At 44.8% G+C, this 24,874-nt stretch overlaps 1 protein-coding gene across 2 annotated transcripts in view; it reads left to right on the top strand.

Annotated features, from left to right (window-relative positions):
• LOC118169683 (unconventional myosin-X-like) overlaps window positions 1-24,874 on the top strand; it is an 83,287-nt gene that overhangs the window by 27,334 nt on the left and 31,079 nt on the right. For both annotated transcript variants that reach the window (XM_035331182.1, XM_035331183.1), the window contains 12 exons: window positions 831-949; window positions 4,248-4,394; window positions 4,926-5,026; window positions 6,991-7,057; window positions 7,515-7,607; window positions 10,150-10,218; window positions 11,058-11,140; window positions 12,678-12,786; window positions 13,799-13,879; window positions 14,875-14,999; window positions 15,764-15,878; window positions 21,150-21,256. In XM_035331182.1, coding sequence (XP_035187073.1) covers window positions 831-949; window positions 4,248-4,394; window positions 4,926-5,026; window positions 6,991-7,057; window positions 7,515-7,607; window positions 10,150-10,218; window positions 11,058-11,140; window positions 12,678-12,786; window positions 13,799-13,879; window positions 14,875-14,999; window positions 15,764-15,878; window positions 21,150-21,256 — 1,216 coding nt within the window. The remainder of the gene's footprint in view (window positions 1-830; window positions 950-4,247; window positions 4,395-4,925; window positions 5,027-6,990; window positions 7,058-7,514; window positions 7,608-10,149; window positions 10,219-11,057; window positions 11,141-12,677; window positions 12,787-13,798; window positions 13,880-14,874; window positions 15,000-15,763; window positions 15,879-21,149; window positions 21,257-24,874) is intronic.

The raw sequence follows: 24,874 nt of genomic DNA, 5'->3' as shown, positions 1-24,874 counted from the left end.
TACCTGTAGGCAAACTACTGCAGCTACATACTCCACAGTACTCTCCCCCTGTCCTGGTCAGCAGTGCCTTTGCTAGCAGATTCCCTGTTATTTCCACAGGAGCAAGTATCCTTGCTCATTCCCGAAATATTGCCACAGGAGGCATGGCTCTAGAGCACTGGAATGTTTTAGCTGGGCTATGATCCATTTTTTTCTCCTGGATACTCTCAGGCTGAGTCCACAGTCTCATGGTTTCTCTTTTGCATTGAAAGAGCAGGAAGAAACAGGAACAGGGAGGAGTTTTAGAATAGGCTGTTAGAAACCCTCTTCTGAAGCATCACAAGTATGCACTCTGTTACAGAGGTCCAATCTGAGCAGGTCTGGTAAAGTCTGTCTAGACAGACAGAAACAACAGAAGTAATAACTATATATCACAAATGCTTTAAGTCTCAAGTTAATTTCCTCTTCTGGACATCCAAGTTTAGCAATCCCAAGCTCAGGCTGCACTACTGTGCCTTTAGGAAAACATACCTTCCTATTTAATAAATACTTCGCCGGTACTGAGCTTTATGCAGTGTTTTGTTCTTCCTGTTGTCAGCAGAAAGGCTGACCTATACAAGTGGCTGTCTGTGGCCCCTAATGGATGCTGACCCTACCTTAGACTGGGTATGTAGACTTACAGCATCAGGTATGCCAAGAGGAATTAAGTAAACGGGATCTTCCTGCTGGAATTTAGTTGCTTGACTTAGAGGAGTCCCTGGCATTTCCACAGTGAGCTGCAGAACATGCATCCCTCACAAGTGATGGGGACCCATACAGGAGAAAAAAAGTGTGTCCATCTTTCTTATTAGTGCTGAACATTGCCAGTGACCTCCTGGGCTTAGATGCCTTCCAGCTTTCTGAAGTACTGACTCAGAGGTCCATGATTCTGCGTGGGGAAGAGATCAGCTCCCCTCTAACTGTGGAACAGGTAAGTGTCCTATTTACTATGTGCTTCTGTCACTTCTACATTTCCAGGCCTTTACCGTCCACTTAAGTTTAGGGTTTCCTGTTACAGTCCTGCTGAGCTGTGTCCTCCAGGCTTTTGCCCTTAACAGTAGTTTGGGTCCCAGCGTTGCCTCTTCTGCTTTTTAGGCTTTACAGGGCAGGAGGAGTTCATTTGTAAAAGGCAGTGCACAATATTGGTTTTAGGTCACCTTCAGTCACCAGAATTGGCCATGCTCATATTGTGCAGAGTGTGCATCAGATGCTTTGTGGTAATTGCATGCATGTATCCTTTTACCTTGCAGGACTCCCAGTTTATGCTGCATTTACTGCAAGGTAAAAGCTTACACACAGTTACCACAAAGCATCTGGCAGATGTTAGGTTGTTACCCCACAGCAGCTTGTTTGTGAATCCACAGGAGCAGAAGAGGACTAAACAAACTTGTATGTATTCTCATCACCGAACCTGTACAGCCTGTGGGGGCCAGTCCTACTCATCTGTTGCATTTTTCTGTGGTTCATTGCACTGTCCTCCCTACTAACTGTAACTTGTAGTGTTGCTGATCACTTGAGGGCACTCTTGGTGTTTTAGGTCCATGCATAGATAACTTTGAAAATTCATCCTATGTCATTAATAAAATGCAAGACAGTGGGAAACAAGGGATGATATTACTAGGATGGAATAAACATCATGTTATAGGAAAATAAACATCTGTAATGGAAAGCTTGGCTGGCATGGACAGCAGAGTTATCATTCCAACCCTTATGCTAGCAGAGGAACCAGTGTTTCCAGGCTCCCTCTGACAGATGTCAGTCTAACCATTCTTAAGGTCTCCTATTGAAGGAGTTTCATGGCCTCTTTAAGTATCCTTGCTCAAGCTACAGTGGAGACTGTAGCTGAAAAGTTATCCTCAGATTTAGATTACCTTTGGCATCCCAGCTATCCACTTTATAAGCTTCAGTTTATGTGAAGTTTTTCACTTGGTATTGTCTTTTCTAAGCTAAACAATCCAATTCCCTCAGTTTCCTCATAAGTAATTTTCTAAACCTCTTTTTCCACTGTCCCTGTTTCCACACATCTTTCAAGAAGTGGCATGCACGTCCTGGACATCATATTCAAGCTGAAGTCTCAGCAGTGCCCATTTCAGCAGAGTAGTCATTTCTTTTCTTGTTTTGGACACAACTGCTAATATGTCACAAGCTGATCTTTGTCTTTAAGAAATGCTATCGTTTTGTCATAGTCCATGCAGTGCTGTGGTGTGACAATTATGTTTTTGCCTAGAGTCTGGGGTAGATACCCTCAGTATCTAGTACCATGGTTCCTCTTTTCCACTGAGTGTCCTAGACAAACCACACCTTTCCATAGCAGCACACAGGGATGGATAACAAATAATGCCAGAGATATTCCATGCAGTCCAGAGCAAGAGTGTGCAGTGGTAGGTTTTACTGGAGTCTCCTTGAGCAGAGCTTTCCCTGAAAGCAGGGCCTTTCCCGACATTCTTGCATGTTGGGCCCCTGCAGCCCAGTGAAGCCTGGTACTAAGACTGGAAGAAAGCTATTACAGCAAGTGGATGCTACTGCCCAGGTGTCAGCTCTAGGTGAGCCTGTTCCACCAAACAGTGGCCGTGTAGGGTCGTACAGGCCTCTAGCCCTTGAGTACTGTGCCCACCTCTTCCCACTTGCTGTTGCTGGAACGCAGCAGTAGAGCTGCCAAGGATTTCTCCTTCTGTAATGGGCTGGTTGCCCATCTGAGCTTTGACATTTCAGTGGGTTGAATGGATGAACTGGCCTGAGGGCGGGCAGGGCTGGGAGGATGAAAGGAGCCTTTGAAAATCTCATCTGAGCCATGCTGTGGGGGAAGAGACTTTGCTTACAGCTGGATGGGGAGGTCCCATTCCTGGGACATGAGCCCAACTTACTGTGCAGCCAGAGGCATGGCCCTGAGGGCTTTCTCCCTCCTGACTAGTGAGACAGACCAACTGATGGAGAGAAGAAATACCCAGAAAAGGCATGCATGACTGTGCTTTGAAATGTGCCGTGGAGAAGGGAGGTTGCTAAGCCTTGGGTTGCTGGAGGAAAGTACCAGTGAGATTGGTAAAAAGGAGGATCTTGCTTGCTTAGCTTCAGGAGCAAGCTGAGCAGGGCTGGGAGGATTTGGAGGTGGCTGGCATGTGCCTTTAGTGAAGCAGAACAAGAGAGGTGGCATTATTCAGGCTTGCAAAGCTGGAGAGGACGAGGGTATGTTAGGAAGACCTCTGACATTGCTGCCCAGGACTACTGAAGGAATTACCTTGGTGTCATGGCTGAGAGTAAACAGGCAATAACTGATCTAGATACCAGCATTTATTTAAGAAATTATGAGATTAGAGCTTTTACCCTACTTGGTTACTTGGTTATTTCACTCACCACCACCCCCAGCATTATGTTCATCAAATGTCTTTTCCCAGCAGGGAGATTACTACTGCTTGTCCAGGAGGGTCAGGCAGGCAGCTGTGCTGGTCCATGCTGTGCACCTCCTCATGTTACCCGTCTCAGAAACTACTAGTCCAGGTCCCTGGCCATACTCAGGCTTTTGTTTCCAGGCATCTCCGATCTCCAGGATCTTTCACCCCATCCAGAATCCTTCTTCTAGTCAACATCTTTGTCTATACCTTTCCTGGTCCCCTTCTTCTTTTTGGTAATGCTTATTTTTGGCCTCCTCTTCTTTCCAGAACCAATAACCCTGGTTTCCCAACCTCTACTGTCTGTGGGCAGAAGTGGAGCATATGATCAGCCTCTTAATTTGCGGTTCTGTCTCATGTCTCTCTGTTAATTGGAAGATCTGGGGCATGACACTTTTGTTTAGTCCAAGTGTTATCAAAATGTACAACCAACCCATTCCAGTTACTTCTGCTTGAAAGTTCAAAAGTTCAGTTCTGGACATTCACTGCAACACTTACATAGGGACAATTATCTGCTGCCAGTTAGTGTTCACAATTTAAGCCTTTTTTTCAACCTATGACTCTTGGTAATGATCACTGCATGAGAGGAAGGGGCAGCTCTTCCTTCAGCCTCTCAAGTTCAGTTACCTAAAGGTCAGTGACAATGGTATATCTGTGCGTGGCTGGGCTGTTTGCAAATTCGAATGTTGACCTCTACATATAACTATTGCACTGTGCATAACAACTAAGAGATGCTGAGGCATCTAAAAGGAGTGGAGGGACCTGAAGTCCCATAGAGATTCCTGGTGCACCTTATGCTTTCTGTTCTCCCTGTGACTCATTTTTTCCTCTCTGCATTTACAGGCAGCAGACTCCAGGGACTCCCTCTCTATGGCACTGTATTCTCAGTGTTTCTCATGGCTCATTAGCAAGATTAATACGAAGATCAAAGGCAAGGAAAACTTTAAGTCTGTGGGCATCCTGGATATCTTTGGCTTCGAGAACTTTCAGGTCAGGATTTTATCTTTTGCAGGGCATGTTGGGTTTGGAGAGGTCAGTGGACATAGGAAGTTTTTAGGTTTGTATCTTGTGTAGGATAGCATAGGGCATTCTGGGACTTCTCCACTACTCTCTCCCCCTGAGAGTGACAAAATCTACTTAGCTGCCCATTTCTGGTAGCTTTAATTGCGTAGAGTGATGTTCACTCTGTGTGACACAGGCCTGAAGCAGACGTGGTGTGGTAGGTAATATTGATATTTGTGGAACTGTGTTTTGTTATTCCTAAGAAGAAGAGAAATGTGATTGTTCTTACCATCATTTACTACCATATAGACCTCCTGCATTAGGCTAGCATGAGCTACAAAAGCTATTCTCCTGATGAGCCTCCCCCTACTGTCCTCCTCATGTCCATCTAACAACCCCTGCCTCTGTGCTCTGTGGCTTTATTCCAGGCCTGGCACCTTCCCTGTAGCTGTGGCAGGAGATCATTTATAGCCCAGGGACAAGAATGTTAAGTTTTATAATCTTTGTTTCTTCTCACAGGTGAATCGTTTTGAGCAGTTTAACATTAACTATGCAAATGAGAAGCTGCAGGAATATTTCAACAAGCACATCTTCTCCCTTGAGCAGCTGGAGTACAACAGGTGAGGAGGCCTACCAAACTCATCTACCTTTTGCACGAGGAACAACCTTATTTTGTTTATTTGTTTTGATCGTGGCTGTTAGCTTCATATAATGACTGCTAGTTCTTGAGTTAAAAGAGAGCAAACCATTAGCCTCTATCCATTCTGTTTGTATCACAGCTTATGTTATCGACCTCTGTTATGCCATGCCTCCACAACGTGTAGTTTTGCAAAATAACAACAAAACAGACCTTCACAATTCTGAAATTTCAAAAATCTTAGTCTAGATTTTCTTCTTTTTCTAAGCTGAACAGGAAGATCTTGAGCTCTAACACATTAGAACACATGGTCACTTGCCTGGTTACTAACTTGTGATGATTTGCCTAAGGTGAAGGTATTGTTATGCAGATGCATTCTTGGTGTGCAGAAAGTCAAGTCCCTAATGGAAGATAGGTATCTGGCAGCTCTTTCTGTTCTAGAGATCCTATGTTATGAAAATGGCTCTTTTACTCAGCAAGGAGATTTAAATCACTGTTTCCTGAGCTTAAAGAGCATGGGACTTTCTGCACAGCTGATTCTCTTTGTGGACTTTGTATTAGATTGTATTTTTTAAAGTACCTGGGATGCTCTAGATTATCTCAGCTTCTAGAGAAGCCTGCTAGAGAAATACTTCAGTTCTTGTTCTGAAACAGAAGCCTTTATGTTTATGAATGAAGCAATTGAGTCGGGTCAGTGAGGGCAAATGAGAGCAGCTTTGTAAAGGGAGAAACTGAATAGGCAATTCATGAAATTCTAAAGATTACAAAACTGCAAGACTATTTATGTACTCACTTCTCAGGCCAATTCCACCATTGCAGGAAGCTTGTGTTAAGAATGGTATCATTGCAACAAAAGATTTTTTCCTGATGATTACATAGGAGTTTAAATTCTTTGTCTGAACTTTGGAAAGGATGAGAGAATTTTATTATTAACTACTCTTCAATTATTGTAGGGTAATGTGATTAAAGCTCACTTTTCACAATATCAGCTCCATTTCCTCGGGTTTAATAAGTAGCTCCATGTATTTTGTCATTCAGTTAGACAAGGGGTCTGTGGCACTAGAGACAGCTTGACTCATGTGTGATTTCATTCGTTTCAGAAAGCTGTGCTTCCTTCAGTTCTGGAAGGACTTTTTGCTCTCAGAAGTGATCCGAGAGGCCTTTTTGTGAAAATATATGGCCTCTCTGACACCCATCTTGCAAAGATTTAAAACACTGTGAACTGGTATTTTTTCTCATTAAGGGGATAAAATATTCTGTTCCCTTTGAAGGATAGTTACTTCTTTTCATTCTTTAGAAATGATTCTGTTTTGCTGCTCCCAGCTATAGGCCACAGGTTTCTGAATGCATTGAACCTGAAAGTGTGATGTTTAGGCTAAAGGGTTTGTTGGGAATAGCTTCACTGTCTTCAGAACATTAGCCTTTACCTGAAAGGAGTCTGTGTAGTGTCAGTAAGCAGCTTCACACACAGCTATATTTTCCTTGGATTCCTGAGCACGAGTTACTCACAGGCTTTCTGGATTCGTGGGTCATCAGTTGACTCTTGGAGCTGTGTAGCAAACGGTCCAACATCACCACCACTTGGGCTGATGTTCATCTCTCCTGAACTACCAGAAAGACTTTTCCATCACCTGGAAAAAGGAAAGCACCAGAAACTGAGAGCAACTACAATTTCTCAGTGCTTGGTGTGGAATTTGCTCAATGACTGTAAGATAAGCATCAGTCTAAATCACCAGGATGGATAAGAAAGGCTGTCTCCTACTTACATCTCCTTGTGTTAGCAGTGCCTTGTATATCCTATTTTCTTTCCTCAGGCATGGCAGAGCCCAATTCCTGCAAAATCTCTTCAGTCCTGGGAAAGCCATTCTCAGCCTATTCTGTTCTCAGTGCTCATGGGGGCATTGGATCTTGCTTTTCATGTTTGATCTGTTTGTTCCTGACTTTCAGGGAAGGGATAAACTGGGAAGCCATTGACTGGATGGATAACGCGGAGTGCCTGGACCTTATCGAGAAGGTGAGCAATTATCTGGGACAGTTTCCAGGGACCACAGGGGTGACTGCTGATTGTCTTGGGGCCTTCCCTGGGGTCTGCTTATTTTAAAAACAAGTGGTTGCTTAGATCCTCTTTCCCTCATGACCTGGCAAAAGTATGAGCTGTTCTACCCCTAGTCTCAGCTCAAGAAAGCGTATCTGTGCTTGCCAATGAAAGCAAGCTTAGGGAGGGTGTAATAATTTAAGACAGGGAGCATGGTTTAAGTAAAACCTTAATGTGATTTTCTAATACATTCTTCACTTCTGTTCTGCTTGCTGAATGTGTTGACTAGCCAGAGTTCTGCTTTCAACTCGAGCTTTGCAGGTTTATAACCACGGTTTTTTGCTCAATGTGCTGTCCAAATCTCCAGTTCTTGGCTTGGTGCTGCATAGTTAGAGCTTTTGCTGTCTGTAAAAGCTTGTCTCTTGTTTGGCGGTAGAAACTCGGTCTATTGGCTTTGGTGAATGAAGAGAGTCGATTCCCCAAAGGCACAGACAACACCCTTCTGGAAAAACTTCACAGCCAGCATATGGTAAGTAAGAAAATAACCCGGCAGGCAAATGATCAGTATGTTAGCCCCATCAGCATTTCAAAGCTGAAAGTGAAGTTTTTGTTGATGTAAAATATGTTCTTTGTGCAGGAAATTTGAAATGCCCTAGGCTCGAGTCTGCAAGTATTTAATAAGGCTACATTGAACAAAAGTAGTATGTGAAGAAACTTGCAGATGGTCTCTTGCACAGAGAGAGAGGGAGCATGCATACTGCAGGCTGCAGGTAGAGGAGATTTGAATTTATGGCTTGGGATAAAGGTCAGGTTCTGCAGGTCTGTGATGGGACATGAGGCAGCACCCCAGGCACAGGATGTGGCTGCACAGTGTGGTTGGGTTTCTTCTGCCAGCTGACTCACAGGAGCCAGCTCCAGAGCACATCAAATCTGTCTCCTAGGGCTGGGGACAGATTTGGCTTCATGTTTTGTAATGGACACTCTCTTATTGTTCCTAATTAATTATATTCTTTCCTCCTCTTTCTTGCATTCTGGACATGGGAGTAGAAGGGCTTTTTCATACAGGTCTGAAAGTTACCCTGGGGACACAAAAAACACAGTGAGATCACTATAGCAGTCCCTTATCCTGTCTCCAGTACAGGCAACATTCTGATCCTCACAGTAAATAGACTGAAAACAAAGTAAGTTAAACCCCATAGCAGGCGCTTAAGGAATAAGTTACTACTTTAGCAAGAACAGAGTCAGCTAATACATAACCTGATTAAGGCTTTATTGAAGCCTGAAAACATACAAATTTGTAGCCTTTATCAGACATTTAAAAAAAAATCTGAATAGATGCAGATAGTCTCATTTTTCAAATGTACATCTAACTCTGCTAGTAATACTCATGGCTGCAAATTGGATATAATGGCAACTTCTATTTATTCAAAGTTTTGCGGAAATATTTCCTTTCTTTAGGCTTAAGTGGATGCCTTCAATTTAGTCCACTGTGGTTTTTCCCTTGTATTAAAGGTCAAGGTATATAAGAATGCCTGATTTACCTTTTTTATTGTTGTTGGTATTTTATATATTTTAATGTCCCTTATTAATATTTTTAATACATCCCTTATTTTGTATTTTCTTTGTGAAATGTCCCAACCTCTTCAGTTTGTCTCCAGATAGAGAAATTTCAAAGCTCCTCTTTCTTTCTGCTGTTTGTCTCTGAACTCCTCTAGGTGTTTTCTCTATTCTTTTCTGAGATAAATATTCAAACCAGAAAGCAGTTCCCTTGGCAAGAAGGTACCTGTGGTTTATTGTACAGCAGCATGAGACTGTCAGTATTATTTTGCATTCCTTTATGCCCCACAACATTTCGATTGCTACTTTTGGTGATTTTTGTTCATTGAGTAGCCTTTTCATTAAGCTGTTCATAGTGTCACTTCTGTCTGCTTTGAGGAGATAGCAGTTAACATGGAACCCCGGGGAGCAGAGGAGAGAGAAGATGCTGAGGAGTTGGAGTGCAGGGAGGAAAGGTGAAGTAGACAGTAGTCTACTGTTTGTGGTTTTTGAAGGCAAAGTGTTCTTTATACCACTCAAGTCTCTAGTGCAGGCTGGAGGAGCAGTGGAAGGCATACACTCACTGTTGCTGGAAAGCCTGATGGACCTTAAATGAAAATAAGCTGTCTTCTCTGTGTTTTTTGTGGATCATAAAAGGCTTAAGGAAGAAAAGCATGAGAGCTGGGATTTAAGAGAATACGACCTCTGGGTCATGTTGATGAAGAGCAACAGGGGATCCGGGAGAAGGAACTAGGAGTGTTGTAGGCATGGGTGTACCATAGGGTAGGTGGGGACTGGGCAAGTATTTGGAAGTGAAGTCCACTTTGGGTTACTAATTAGACAGACTTTATGAAAATTATCAGAGTTGTAGATAGCAAGAGAATAAACTTATCATGCACTTGCCTTTTTCTTACTCTACGTTACATATTCATTGCTGGAGGCAGGATACTCAGCTGGATCGTTCATTGATCTCAGGTAGCATGGCTGCTCTTGCATATTTAAGGGTTCTTATTAAAAAAAAGAAGGAAAAATAAAGGGAGAGATTAGAACAGCTAGTAAGAGAAAGTAAAAATTAATATGGAAAAAGAGGAAGAGAGGTGCAAAGAAAGATGGAAAACAAGAGATTGGTATGGTAACTCCTTTGACAAAGAAAAGGCATGTAGGTGTTCTGCAAAGCTGCCATCTTCCCTGCATCCTGATCCCGTGTACCGCCCCACGTGGTTTGTGTGGAGCCCAGTCTTCATGGGTGTCAGACATGCAAGAATTAACATTTCATCCATGGCATGCCTGCCCAACCTTGATTCTGCAAACCCTTGCTCACATGAGGAATGCCTTGAAGGACTGGATTTTTCCATCTTATTGGAATAACATATCTGCAATATAGCTGCAGATAACTGCTGCACATGTGGTCGGGCTCTGCAACACCTAAGGTCCTTGCCATCCCAGCATTGCCATAGTCATGGCCGAGTTTCTGACCGAGGTGATGTATTCTTATGGTGCCATTATAAGAAGCCTTTTTTTCCCTTTGATTTCAGAGCAACCAGTACTATGTGAAGCCTCGGGTGACAGACCATCAGTTTGGCATAAGGCATTATGCTGGGGAGGTAGGTGTTTGCGGTGTATCTGTGAGGTGCTTGCACTTGGGCTTGAGGTCATGGAGCGTTTAGTTTCCCAAAGTCAAAAATCTCTCTGAGCTGTGTGTATGCTCTGATCTTAGTGCCCAATACCAGAGCACAGAAGGTGCAATGGGCTCAAAATAGCATATAATTCTCCAGCAGTATATTCTCCAACTTGGACATTTGTTTTTCTGATGTAACTTTTTCTTTGGGGGATGATAAACTCCCCCTTAATTCTGTTATTCATGTTTTCTTTTCTTGGATGTTCACAAACAAACAAAACCCAAAATAAAAATCACGAGGACACTTTCATTGTTGGGGAGGAGGAGAAAAGGTTACGTGCCTACTGCAAAAAGGAAAAGTCCTTCAAGGTTAAATGCTGCTCTTTGTTATGGAGGGGATGGAACAGATGGAGGTGTGTCAAGGGAAGACACCTGCACAGTAAAGAAGGACTAACCTTCTCCTAGACTCTCATCTGCTGAGCAGTGGTGGTTGGGAACTCAGGGCACTACATGACTCAGATCGTATTTCCTGCTCACACCTCACAGAGGATTTCCCTGCACTGTGACTGCAGGCATATTTCTGCAGCTCTTTCACTTAGCTCCTGGCTTCAAGTATTTTTTTTTTTTTTAATTGATGGCTAAAAGCCACTTTCTTGTTAGTAACTGCTGAGCGCTGGAAGTCTTTGACCCCCAAAGTTAAGATCCTGGCACATGCCCGCAGTGTTACTGTGAAGCACTGCTGGAGGCTTTGTATATTGGCATGTTAATGTAGAAGTGCTTAATGATTTGTACTGCTCTGTTCCAGCGGCTCTGTCTGTGTTGCAGGTGCTCTATGATGTGAGAGGTTTTCTGGAGAAAAACAGAGACACCTTTCGAGATGACATTTTAAACATGCTGAAAGACAGCAGGTATGTATGTCTGTCTCCCTTATGCTCGTGAAGAGGCCACGACTGCTGGGCTGGACTAATCCACCTTCATGTAATAACCAGGCCAAGGAAAACAGTTATTTTGTCTAAACATCAGGCATCGTTCTTCACTGTGCTTCTCCTTGTGCTTAAGTGCTCTGACAAAAAGAAAGGAGAGCTGGAGAAGATAGATGAGGCATGGATGAATGATTTATCAGTACTCCTGTCCCAGTTTTGAAAAGAGCAATGAAAGTAAGGCAGAAATTCCCACAGGCAATGCTGGTTGTCTCCCTCTTTTCTCCTCCCTTTACTCTTTTTCCCTCTGTCTCCCTATCCCACCAACTGCACATCTGTACCTGAATGAGTTGGGGCTCTTTGCTATATTGCCAAATGCTTGCCTTTGTGCAGAGACTGCTTGGTTTCCATCCTGGTTGTTAGTGGAGAGCTTCTGTGGTGTGCTTCATTCTTATCCTGATCCAAACTGAGCTGTCACTGTGGGATCAGCCGCAGTCCTAGTATTACATCCCAGTGACCCTGCAATGTGACCTGGAGAAATGAGCTGACTTTCACCTTGATCAAGGTCTACAAGGCAGAGATGGCACGTATGAGAAAGAGAGAGGTGTTAAATGACATGGTGGACCCCAGAAGTTTTTGTGTTGCAGCTCCACCACATGCTTGATACCACAGTTCATGTATTTACTGCCTTCGGGCTCCAGCCTGATGGGGCTGTTACAGAATTGCGTTTGCCCAGAAGGCAGCTGCAGAGTTTGCACTTGACACAACCTGAGAGAGCTGAGAGGACAAGCTGCTCTTAGCTGCCTTACTCAGACAGTGGCATCTGGGTAATATTTTACACAGGGCTTGAAGCCAGAATTGTGGTTGTCATTGTCCAGCATTACCAGAAGGGCTCAGGCTATTTCAACAAGCCAGAAAAGGAAATTCTGCTACAAAGAGTCATAACAATAAATCGTTATGTAGATTTTGTAAGAACCAGCACCACTGTCTAAGGAGAGGCAAAATGGTGTCGAAGATCCCACAGAGATGACCTATACTGTGGTTAGCTCCACAAGTCCTCTGGCCACAGAAGGACTGTGCTTGCAATTGTAGGGGCATGGTTTGGGCACCACGGCTGATAAGCTACAAGAGCTAGCTCTGGACGGGGTTATAGCACACAGTTTAGCTGGAATGCCTTCAAGGCAGTTTTGCTTGGGGGCATATAGCTAGAGGGAGGTGTGCTGGCTAGTGCAGAATGGAGATCTTCCTTTGTGTAATATCCTATTCTACAGCCTGAGATGGGTCTCTGGCTTTGCAGCCAAGTGTGGCACACAAGGCAGCCCATGTGGTCTGAGCAGACAGATGGAAAGTATTAATTTCCTCACTGAATCACCCAGCTGAACTGCTTCCTGCAGACACTCTGTGGCAGCAGGAATAAAAATGAGGTGTTTTGCACTGGGATGGGTGCAATACCTAAAAATAAGAGCCATCTTCTCACGGGTGGTCGGTGCCTTGCATCTTCTTTAATTCTTTTGTTTACCCTTAGGCTGGACTTCATCTATGACCTTTTTGAAAGAGTCTGCAGCCGTAGCAGTGAAGAGACACTGAAGATGGGCACCCAGAGGCGCAGACCGACTGTCAGTTCCCAGTTCAGGGTAGGATGTTTTCCAAGAGAGCAGCAGGCTGCTGGGGAAGAGCAGATGGGTAAAGCAAAGCCTGCGGCCAAGAGGAGTCATTCATCCTCATTTTGTGTCCAGCACTGGAAATGTGCAGGAATGTGGTACAGCTAAAAAAAGACAGTGCCAATGCCTGAAGGGTTTCTCTGTATGGTGTAAGATGTGAGATGTTAAGATTGGGCATGGTAGCAAGACAAAAATAATGTCAATAATATTTTGTTAAGTATCTGATGTTTTTGATGTTCTTTGATCATTTATGTTGGTCTGGTGTTCCAGTTAGGAGTATGTGTCCTATTCAGGCCACATCTTTTACAAGCATAGTGGCAATTACAATAAAACCTTGTTGGGGGGTTTCATAACCCCAGGTTCATACCTGCATGTGTGAATTTCCTCCATTCAGATTGTCTGCAAGCTTATGTTAATGTCACAGTTTTAGATTCCTATATTAAAAGCTTGAAAGACATGTAAAAATAATTAAAATTGGCTATAAAGCTTAGAGAGCAGGGATGGCTATGTACGCAGCATTGCAGTAAACTAACTGTGGGTATGTTTTGGACAGGAAGAAATCTCCTGGGTTACTGAGAGCAGGCTCACTGTGTTGCAGCATTAAGACTTATAGTATAATAATAGGTTATAATGCAATATGTGAGTTATAAAACCCATAAGAAAAAAATAATCTTATGAATGAATCTATCTGCATTCTTAAAACAAGTTAAATAGTTGGAAAGAATCATGATCAGATACTTCTTGTTCCAGCTTCTGAAAAGCAATTTTCAGAAAGAGATACAATTTATCGTTTTATTACTTTTAATTTAGAACAGCTTTACTCTTTTACATGATGATAATGATGTAAAAAAACAGGTTTTGGTAGGCAGAGTCAATGGAACACATCAGGAGTGGGAGGGCTGCAAAAAAACTGTATTGCATCAAAAGTAGCACCTTTCTCTCCTGTGGTGACTCAGCCCTTGGGTTTTGTCTTACTGCTTTTTAGGATTCTCTTCATTCACTGATGGCAACGCTGAGCACTTCCAACCCTTTCTTCATCCGCTGCATCAAACCAAATACAGAAAAGGCAAGTCTTTCTTCCAGCAAAATGTGTACATGCAGTGCAGGTGCCAATGAGTGCTTGCACAAATGCCTGCCTGACAGGTGCCTCTGTGCAGATCCGAAACTGGGGATAAAAGCACTTCGCCCTTCTCATCTGTTTTTCCTTCTAGTCATTTTATTGTTTAGGAAAAATATACTCTTCTGTTAGTAACCAGATAAAATGCTGAATGTGATACAACCTTTCCCACCTCCTTTTGTGCTTACAAAACCTGGAAGATGAACCAGGCTTGTGTAGAGCCCAAAGCTGTGTTAAAAGAAGCAATCACTCCTGCTTGTGTTGCCTGCACATGATTTGTTCTGGAATGTAGGGTTTGTGCAGTAGGAAGTGTCTCCTGCAGCTCCCTGGCTCTGAGGCAGAGGAGATGGATGCTTCATGAGCAAGTCACAGTGCGTAGAGACAGGCTGGCTCCTGCTTGTGCTGTGAACCGTGGCAGGAGGATATGCTGCTGACTAGACTGGGTGGAGAGCCCTAAGCTGATCATTTTCTTTGTGTGTTTTGAAACTGTATGCTATGGCAGAGAAAAGCCTGCTGGGGCTTTGTGCCAGAAAAAAAAATCTGCAGTTTGTCTTCATTTTTGGCAGAAGGCTGATAGGGTCTTCTACACGACTGCAAAGATAACTGAGTCAGGGTTCTGCAATTTGTATGTGTTAATATCATTGCTCTACTGCCATGATCTGACGATGACAGCACTATGCAGAATGATTTTTCTAGGATCTGCCCGACTCCCTTTTGTCAGCCCTTTTGTTGTACCATGGAGAGTCATGAGGTTGCTTTCCCCTTGAGCCAAACTTTTCCCTCTTCACCTGGCACACCCAAGGGTTGGCTTCCTACAGAAAAATGGACATACAACCTGTGGTTGTCTGTGCTCAGAGAAACCATTCAAGTCAGCAAAGAACTAATACCAAGATGAACAGTTTGGCTCTCTTCTGATGTGTTTTTGAATCTGGATCGCAATGCAGGCACCGAACCTCTTCAATCCAGATGTGGTTCTGAACCAGCTGCGGTACTCAGGGATGCTGGAGACAGTCAAGGTCCGGAGAGCAGGTTTCCCTATACGGCGCCTTTTCCAGGACTTCCTCAGCAGGTAATTGCTAGTATTGTACGAAAAGCTGTAACGGTGCCAAGGTATACGATTTTATATGTTTGTTCCCTCTATAACTGCCGTTACTGATATGAATCATTTGTGTGATGTTTTTCTAACCATGTCCTTATTGACCGTATCACAGACTGACTTGGATGTTCTTTTGGAGACTGCTTGCCTTTAGGGTAAAAGTAAGAATGGAAAAATAGCCAGACAGCCCACATTGTTTGTAGTTTTGCCATAGATTTGCTTGTGTGATGCTGTGAAATCCAGATGGTCATAGCACGTAAAGGGACAATATCATGCCCTTTAATCTGGAAGGCTGAAGCAAATGTTAACGGGCAATATAATTGATGATTAATATTGGAAAGTGTAATTATTTCTGTTAATTATCTGCACCAAAAGGATTTCTTGAATTTTAAGGCTAGAAGAAAGTGTCTTGGAGCATTACTTTCCACCCCTATTCTGAACAAAGTAACTTGTGAATGATGAAAGCGTATGTTTCAGAAAGACAGTTGTTCTTTATTGAAAAATGAAGTTGAGTTTATCTTTTATTACTGGGATCACAACAATACTAGCCAATGTGATAACAGATAAAAGTTGGGGAATGGAGGTTCCCAAATTGTGAAGGAGGGAGGTCCCAGATGGGATTTCTCTCCCAGAGGGAGAAGGACTAAGGAGAAAAGGATTACTGGAACTGTGTGATGCGGTGGAGGTGTGCAGGCTACTGTCACACGTAATCTCATGAGATTCTGTTTGGTTCTTAGGTACAAGATGCTTGTGAAGGTACCAAGTCTCTCAGACAACAGCAAGGCTGTATGTGCAGACTTTCTTCAGATCTATGACAGCAGCAAGAAAGAATGGCAGTTGGGTAAAACCAAGGTACTTCATCAGTGTGGCTTTGTATGAGAAATACCAGGGTATGGCTTTGTTCCAGCTGCAGTTGTATCTGGTGAGACTCGGATCAGTAGAATGGATGGAGTAGTGATGACCCTGTTAGACCCATAGGCATTGGTCTGTGCCACTGACCTGTAACATCTCAAATGTTTCCCATGTTATGTGCTTAGAGATGTAGAAGGCTTTCTGTTTTTTTCTAAACTCTCTCTCACTGATCCAACCAGATTGATTTGGTTGTGTCTGATCCAATTTAAGGATCCCAGGCAAGATGTCATGGTATGCAACTGCAGGGTGTGCCATTAATTAACTCTTGCCTCTTTTGCCTGGTATTTTGCTCTGCTTGGCTAACTGAAGTTCTTGCAGGAGGCAGTGAGCGGCTGCCTGGTTTATATCTAAGCTAGGAAGAGGTAGCTAGACCACCAGATGTGTGTCAGCTTTCTGCTGTGGAAGCTTAGCTGATGGTTGTGCAGTTAGCACAGATACTAGCATACGTTTTCTGGAAAAAAGATACCAAATGCTTCTTCCTACTTGCATAACTCAGATTTTCCTTCTGTTTTCATGAACACTTAACACTTCTCTCTTGCCTAGTGCAGCCTGCAAGTTGTTGTTATTTTTTTTTCTCCAGACATCTAGCTGGAAATATACCATTATCTTTCATGTGATAGGGAGGGAGCAGATTCAGTCTGATTTTTTTTCAAGCTTTGAGACAGCTTCATAAAGAAAGGGGTGTGAGCTTTGTGAGGTACATTGCTCTAGAAATCTAGGAGTGGGGCATTGTATATACCACAACTTTCCACATACTCCCATAAATTATTTGAAGAATATGCCAAGATAGATGGTGTCCAGAGCAGACAGCATTTCTAAGCAGTGGGTATGCAGTCCATATCCAAAGCAGGTGGTGGTCTGGTTTCTAAGGCCTTCCTTTGTATGCCAGCACTCATGTTCAAGAGAGAAGGTTTTATCAAGTAGCAGTATTTCCAGCCTGTGATTCAAGTGTTCCCCATCTTTGATCTGTGAATCTGTTCTCTCCTCACTGATCCCTGCAAACCAGGAACCATATCAGTCATTCCTGTCCCTAGATAACCCACACTGCTTGGGTGGCTGCCAGTCTCACAGAATTTTAGGGTTAAGGCCTGTGTGGCATGTGTGTGTGTGTTGCAGAGCTCTAGAAAAGGGGTGGTTAGAGCTAGTAAATGGAAATGGAAGTTTCTTTGTCAAGAGATGGAATGTATATCGCTGGGCTACAGCAAGGGCAGCAGGGAAATGCATGTGAGGACCGATGTTTATAGCATAAGAGGTTGTAAGTGTAGCTGGAGCCCATGGATGGTGACAACCAGGAAATCCAGGCTGCTTTGAGCCCCTGGCAGCAAGAGGGTCTGTTTTCCCCTCAGTTCCCATTGTGCATCCTGAATAGCTGAGTCTATCTGACTCTTTCCATTCATGCATTGAGCTGCACAGTTAAATTCTTTTGGAAAAGCAATGTAGGTGGTAAATTACGGCAAGAAAATAAAAATAGAAAATTGTGCTTTACCAAAACACTGGACATACTGTAGTTTTTTGAATGATTCTGTCCTATTAACTACAAATTGTCCGTATGGGGCATGTTAGTGATCAGCAGTCTCTCTGCTAGAGCCCTGGTTACTGTTGGGTCTGAATGCTGTGGGAAGAAAGAAATGATTAAGAATGGCAGTCTTTGCATCTCTTTATTTCTTTATGGCTGAGAAGGAAAACTGAAAGGAGTTGGGAAGCAGTTGAGCTATCTCATGTGGTTGTTGAAGTTACTTTATATGTGGCATGATTTGGATTAGAGGTGTGTATCCTGGTAGAGGGGAGCAGTTTTATTTATTCTAAAGTATACACCACTCCAAGGCTGTTCCACCCTTGCTGCCACTGCTCAGCATCCTGACAGTCTGGGCAGCCCACAGCTGCTCAAGGTGCTGTTGCCATTGCCCTGCCATTTCATTCTTCAGGTGAGTTACTTGATGTGCTTTGTGAAGTACTTGATGAAGAAAAGGGACCCGATTTTTCCAGAGGCTTTGAGGTAAGGCTGAAGTGAAGCCACCAGCTAAGGGGAACGTAGTGTAGGTTATCATCCTGGAGAGGAAGTTCCTGCATGTTCTTGCTACCACTTTTGCTGCTGCAGGTGCAGCTCTGGTACAGGTAGCCATTCCCAGCACCAGATAAGAACCAGCCTGGGGGTACAGAGTCAGGAATAGTTATTGCAGAAAGATGTGACGGGTCAATGGGGATGTAACCTAGGAAGAAGTACAAGGGGTGGGTGAAGAGCAAGGCTTATAGAAGGGGGAATACTTCCTGCAAAATGAATGGAAGGATAATTATATCCCTAGCAATTGTTTGTAGGAGGAAGGAAAAGACTCTGTGAATTAGTGCTGGGGATTGTGAAGCTTGGGAAAGGAAATGGGGGAGGAAGGGCAGGATGATCTTTGTGTTTTTCATTAAGAATAGAGCAGCTGCTGTGCTGGCAATTGTCAAATTAGTGTTTATGAAAAGTATTAATGTATAGAAGGCAGGTTTTATCCGGTGGCATGGCAGAGTTGAGGGCTTGCATGCAGACAGGCAGTGTGATAATGGCTTGTACCAAGGTGCTCTCATCTTCACCAGAGATGTGCTGGGATGGAGCACATCAACTCCTTCCACGTCAGCAGCTTCTGTGCCCCTTTCCTCTGTGCACTTGGACCTTTTGCCGCACTTGCCTATACCCTCAACACAAATTTCCTAAGGCTGTTTGATGCAGTAATCCTTGCTGTTTGAATGCAGTCGTTTTCACATGTCAACCTGCTGTTTTGCTGGGCCTGCTTGAAGGAGGAGGATTTTGTAGACTAATTGGCACCCAGGTCACAGTGACCCACTTCCTGCTTTCCCAGTGTTTTCCCCTAAGAATCATATGATCCCACTTATGTACACATGGGTGCACGCATGGCCACATTTGTGCCTGCTGGTCTACACCCAACCTCAACGTATGTTTGCTGTTGCACTGACAGTGCTTGCAGGCATTGAGGTTGTGTGAGGAGCACAGGTGCTGCACTGTGGTGTTAAACTTAGCCAGTGTATAATATGAGCAGGTATCACAGAAATAGCCTGTAGGTTTTGTCGAATCATTCCTTCCTCAGATAAAAGTGATCTTATGTTTTCAGAAAGTGACTATGAATTGTGCCATAGAAATAGCCACATTCACAGTTATTTCCATAAAGCATAAAAATATTTCTGAATTCAAATTCGTTTCACTTTTCCTTACTTTCTACAAGGAGGCTAAAAAAAAACACCCTCAGGATGCCACTAGCTTATAGACAGTTATTGTATTTATGTTGTATGCTGTTTGAGATTAACATCTCAATCTATAAGCATGTACAGAAAACCTCCATGGTTAGGGTAAGGTCTTGAACTCTGCATACTTCAAAGTTGTTTTTCCCCCCTCCTTACTGGCACAATAAACTCTATGTTTGCTAGCAAAATACTGCTAGACTGAGTATTTTTGCAATTTGATGAAGATAATGGACTGAGACAATGTTTTGCTAGCTGCCTTTTTGAAATGGGTGACTGCTGCTTGGTTCTGGAATGTAATGGAAAGAGCAATCCCTGCCTCAAAGAAGCCTTTAAAAGATTGTTGAGTTGACAGAGGGAGTGGATGTACAACTTGCAGGGAAGGATGCCAACTTCATGGTTGGCAGTACCTTGATAATGAACTTTCTTTTAAAGCTACCCACAGTTACTTAGTCATTACAAAACAGCTCGTTTCTTTGGACCATCTTAACAGGAATGGCTCCCCAGGAAAAACTGGAGTGCAGGGAAGTCAGTGGCAATGGGTGCTAACGCATGGAGAGATTTCAGTACATGGTGGTCATTGCTGGGGGGAAAAAAGGGCCTAAATGGGTGATGGGGCCAAAAGCAGTGACGGAGAGGAAAGTGCTCAGAGATATAAGAGGAGGTAAGTGGAGAAAGGGAGACTTTATGCAGAACACTGGACTAAATGTTCAAACCTCTGAACATCTCTGGCCCCTCAGCATAGCCATGCAGAACCAATAAATCTGTAACGAGTAATCTGTGACCCAGTAGTGCAGTCCTGCAGACTGACGACTGTCAGCCCACAGCCCGTGTTTGTGACAGAGCTTTGGTAAGTGGGGCAGCACTCCTCGGGTGGAGCCCGCTCCGCTGCTGGCCTTGGCAGTGGCTTAGCCAGCAGCAGGCAGCCGGTCACAGGCACAGGCACACGGCAGTAGCTGCTGTGCCTGCAGCCTGTGTGGACAGACCGCGGCCAACTTTAATCTAGGCTAACGCTGCTAACAGCACACCCACCGTGCAGGCTGCAGACCTTCTCAAAAGGCAAAGCATGTATTTCAGCGACTTGTGCTGAATTCCTTGCTAGCATAATGCAAGCCGGCTGATTTAAATTAGCTCAGATATGTCAGCACAATTCCTGTAAACATGCCCTTATCTTGCTTGTATCTCAGTCCTTTTGTCTCCGAGATAGCACTGCCATCCCTCACGCAAGCATTTAGCGCTGAGCAGAGGTTTGAAATACAGGTGGTGGAAGATGCTGGAGAATTAAAACACTGGACACTGAAGTGCAACCTCCAGTACTTGGAGACCTCTCCCATGGGGGCTCCGTTCCCTCTAATGCATGCTATAGTGCTGAACTTCAGCAAGGAGAATCTCCGCTTTCTGGAGACTTTCTGGAGGTTGGTGCAGGGCTTCAGCTTGCACCCAGGGCCAGGGGGCGCGGGGTACATTCAGCTTTGCCCCTCGACAGGGCTTGTAGCTTTCCTACTGTCTTACACTGTTAGTACTGCTGCTAAGATTGCTCCCCGGAGTCTGGAAAGCTCAGAGTTCCTCCTTTCCTCGACATGTGGAGGAGTTTCTTTGCAAAGAACTTAACCGGGAAGCAGGTATCCGTGCCTGCTGCGGGGCGGTACCAGGGCGTGCAGGGAAGGAGTTAATACCAGGCGCAGGCACGGGCTCTCCTCCTCCTCCTCCTCCTCTCTCCCTCCTTCCTCCGCTCCCTCCCTCAATCTCTTTTAAGTCTTGACCACGGAGGGAGGGCGGGAGGGAGGCGGGGGCCAGGGCTGGGTGCTGGGTGCGGGGCTCCCACTGCTGAACTTCTCCCGCAGCAGCCGGGGTGCAGCAGCGGCTGCGGGCACCCGGAGACGGAGCACAGCCGGGGATGCAACCTCCAGGCTCTCCCGGGACTGACTTCTTTCCTCTCTTTGTGTTTATTGAAACTCCTCCCCGCGGCGTCAGGTTTTCCTGAAGGAAGCTCTTGAGCAGAAGCTGGAGAAGGATCGGGAAGAGGAGTTGAGGAAAGCTGCTGTAGTCATCCGGGCCCACGTCTTGGGCTACATGGCAAGGTCAGTGCTGGGGCTGCCCCACCGTCCCTCTGCTTGCCTGCCTGGGTCACCCTGAGCCCCTCCCCAGTCCCCTCTCACCGCTCCCTTCTCTCTGCCTTCAGCTGCCCTCCCTTCCCACACCACTTCTGCGGGGACCCCTGTGCCTTCGCCAGCTCTTCTTGAAGCCTTGCACCCTCCCTCCCTGCTGCTGCTGCTGCTTTGGGGATCTCTGTATTTGCTGCTCGGCTCCGATGCCACCTTTCCCTTGCCTTCAGGGGTCTCCTGGCTGGGGCCCACCTATGCTTTGGGTCCCCTCTTTCTCCTTACGCCTGTCAACTCTGGTTTCTGCTCCTGCAATTCGCTTGCCCTCACTCACAGCTCAGCCTTTGCTCAAAGTCTTTCCTAGCCCTGCCTGCCCTCCTCGTGATCTCCCTCTCCTTTTAATTAACTCTTCAGAATTGGTTTTTGGCCAGCTTTGCACCAGTAATCTCATCTCGCCGCTCCCTTTTGCACCTGACTGGGGAGGGCTGGGAGAACCAACTGCAGACAAAGCACCCCTCCTCTGCCCCTCCAGTCGGGGCAACAGCTGACTCCTTAATGGCTGTGGCATGCACACTTAATCCCAGTAAGATGCTCTTTCCTGGCTGGTCTCTGCTCCAGGCACCTGTCAGTCAGGGGTGCGAGGAGGTGAAATCCTGGCCAGTTCAACTCTCCCAGCAAGCAATCATTAGAGTCCCAGTTACACCAGGTAGCTCACTTTTTCTTTTTCTTTTCTTTTTCTTTTTTCTTTTTTTTCTTTTTTTTTTTTTTTCCACTGGGAAATGCATGCAGGGGTTGTGCCCTGCCTTGCCAATGTGGAATATCAACAAAACACATGCTTGGTCTCGGGGGCTCTACTCATTTATTTATTTCCCCTTAGGAAGACAAATGAGCTAGCTCTGTTGTTTGTACATGAGATTGCAAGTTCTTTGTGTCAGGGCCTCTGCTCTATATTACTTTACGTCTCGCATTTGGAGAGAGGGGTAGGAATTAGCACAGAAAAGTTGATTTTTCTGGGAAACATCACTGCAAGAAAACTGGATTATTGCTTTGCTGAGTTCCTGGGAAGGTAGCTGCTGCCCAGCAGGGCTGTGACGGAGGCAGAGGTGCAGCAGTGCTCCTCTTGGCTAGAGATCTTGTGGTCCTCCAGCCTGCTCAGATCTGGATTCCTTGTCCCACATGTTGCTCTTCCATATCTCCTCTCTAGAACAAGCTGTGCTTGTGCAGCCTGAGTGCAAATCCACACAAGCAGCTGGATGCAACTGGGCTTTGCAGGGGAGGATAGCAGGGAGTGGAGAAAGAGCTAGGGAGGGAGACTGGAAAACATCCCTGTGAAGAATTTCCAGTTGCATTGCACCTGTATTGGAGGAAGTCCAGCAAGAGGGAGTTCATCTGGGCCAGTGATGTATGGTCTGTGCAGAGCTGAACACAGGTCAAAAGTTACCAGCATTCCCTGCCTTGGGCTTGGTACCATTTCTTTTAGTTTTGCAAGGACGAGTGTGTTTAAATTTGCTAAATCTCATGCCAAGTAGTTGGCAAAGAAGGGTATATATGCCACAGGAAGTATTTTACTAGTTTTTCCCCCTTTGTAAACTTTTTCTGTGGACCTGGAGGACCAGTCCTGAGCGGCATAAGGCTTGCTTTGCTCTCCTTCCCAGTAGCCATCTCTGAATGGTCACTAAAAAAGTAAGAAGAGAGAAACAAGCCCGTTTGAACGACCTCATTTTTGTTGCAGCTCTGAGCTGCAGGTAACAGCCTCACCAGCTAAACACACACAACCGTTCCCAGCCTTGCAGGATCGGTGAGGAATAGCTGGTATAAATTTGGCTGTGCCTCTGGATCCTGCAGGACCTTATTGCTCGGGGGAAGAAAACGGTAGGAAATGGCTCCATATCTGTTGTGGTCTCTAGCCCTTGGAGGCCTAACTGCTAACTGCAGCTCAACAGAATAATTAACTGAATTCCAAATGCAGCATTGCAACCACCGTGCTTGCCCTTATGGTACATGGTCAGGATGTCTCCATCTCCCCAGCACGGGCTGGAGATTGAACTTCTGTGGGCAGTGCAAGAAAGTAAGTGGAGGGCTGAACAAGGGGAATAAAATTCATGGCTTGTGTGCAGCAGCTCCAGCTGAAGGGCGTCTGCGAGCTTTGCTGTGGTCATGAGGAATGAGGGGGCACTTCAGCCTGGCAGATAAGCAGGCCGAGCTGGCCTGTAGCTGGGCAGGGCTTGGCACACATTGCACTGGAGAGAGTTTCTGGCAGATGCATTTTGTAGAAGTCAGTGTGCCCTTTTTGATGCACTTGTATCTGCCTTGGCAGAGAGGGCCTGTGCAGCTGTTCACACCCCATGTGCAGGGCACAAGGAGGACAGAGGGAGCAGGGGTGAGAGGACTGCAACCAAGGAGCAATTCTTGTAAAACCTCCCAATTCTTATCACCTCTCCCCTTTCCTCTATTTTCTCTGTGTTTCCTCCCTTTGGCTTAATACTTATGAAAAAAAAAAAAAAGAAAAAAAAAGTATGATCTCCGTGTATTATTGCTATTAGCATCTCTCCTCATTTTCCTGACTAGGCTGATATATCTGATGTGCAGGAGGTGGCAAGCTGCCAGCATGGGTCCCTGTTGCCATCTGAAGAGGGTATGATTGCTAGGAAGGGGATTTAGAGGTGTGTCTTTCCCTCAGGGGGCTGCAGAAGGTCTGTGGGAAGGATATGTGAGAATACTCTGTTATCTCCAGCATGCTTTATACGACTACTAAGACCATACAGGACTACTGTAGCCTGCTGTCCCAAGCTCCTGCATAGCACAGGCCCATAGATTTTCCCTCTGCAGATTCTGCTTTGGAGTAAAGAATTTTTTGATTTAAATAGTACCAATGATCATTTCCTTCCAGCAAGATATTAACGTATCTGAATATCCTCAATTGTTTAAAAAAATGGAGGCTTATTTCCAGCCTGAATAGACTTCAGTTTCATGTCAACTAAATCACGTTATGTCCCCTGCCCGATAAATGGAAACGCCACCCAAAAATGGTCCTCATGTGAGTACTTTGCTGGGATTAAGCCATTCCTTAGCCTTCTGTTTCCTAAAGTAATGGAACACGTGCCTTAAATCTCACTTTCAGCAAGCCAGGATTTCTGGTTTCAGTCCTGCTTTGTCAGAAATCACTGGAGGGTCCAACATAGGTGCTAACACTGAACACAGGATAAAAGTACAGCACAGTCTCCTTCAACACAGTATTTCTGCTTGCAAGTGTAACAGTCCCAGTCTCATTTTTCTATAGCATTGTGTTGGGAGTTTGCATTCAGCTGATGATCCCTGTGAACCATAAATCTCTCTTCAACTTGCTGCTTCCTAACATAGTCTCACATCAGGTGTGCTTGGCCTTTGGTTCCTTGATACAAGACCTTACGTTTGGCTCTTTTGGATTGTTTAATGTTTGCTTGAATCTAGCTTACAAATTGATTCAGATTACTGTGTAATAGTAACCCTTTTGTTATTTGCCGGGTTTGCTATCATGTACAAACTTCTACCAGTGGCTTTTTTTTTCAGGTCCTTGATAAAAGCATTTAGCAATGCAGAGGCAAGAAGTGACTTTCC

The sequence above is a fragment of the Oxyura jamaicensis genome, chromosome 7 (assembly GCF_011077185.1).
Source record: "Oxyura jamaicensis isolate SHBP4307 breed ruddy duck chromosome 7, BPBGC_Ojam_1.0, whole genome shotgun sequence".
NCBI classification, from domain to species: domain Eukaryota; kingdom Metazoa; phylum Chordata; class Aves; order Anseriformes; family Anatidae; genus Oxyura; species Oxyura jamaicensis.
Note: the sequence above shows the minus strand (reverse complement) of the source record. Positions and strands in the feature narration are given on the sequence as shown.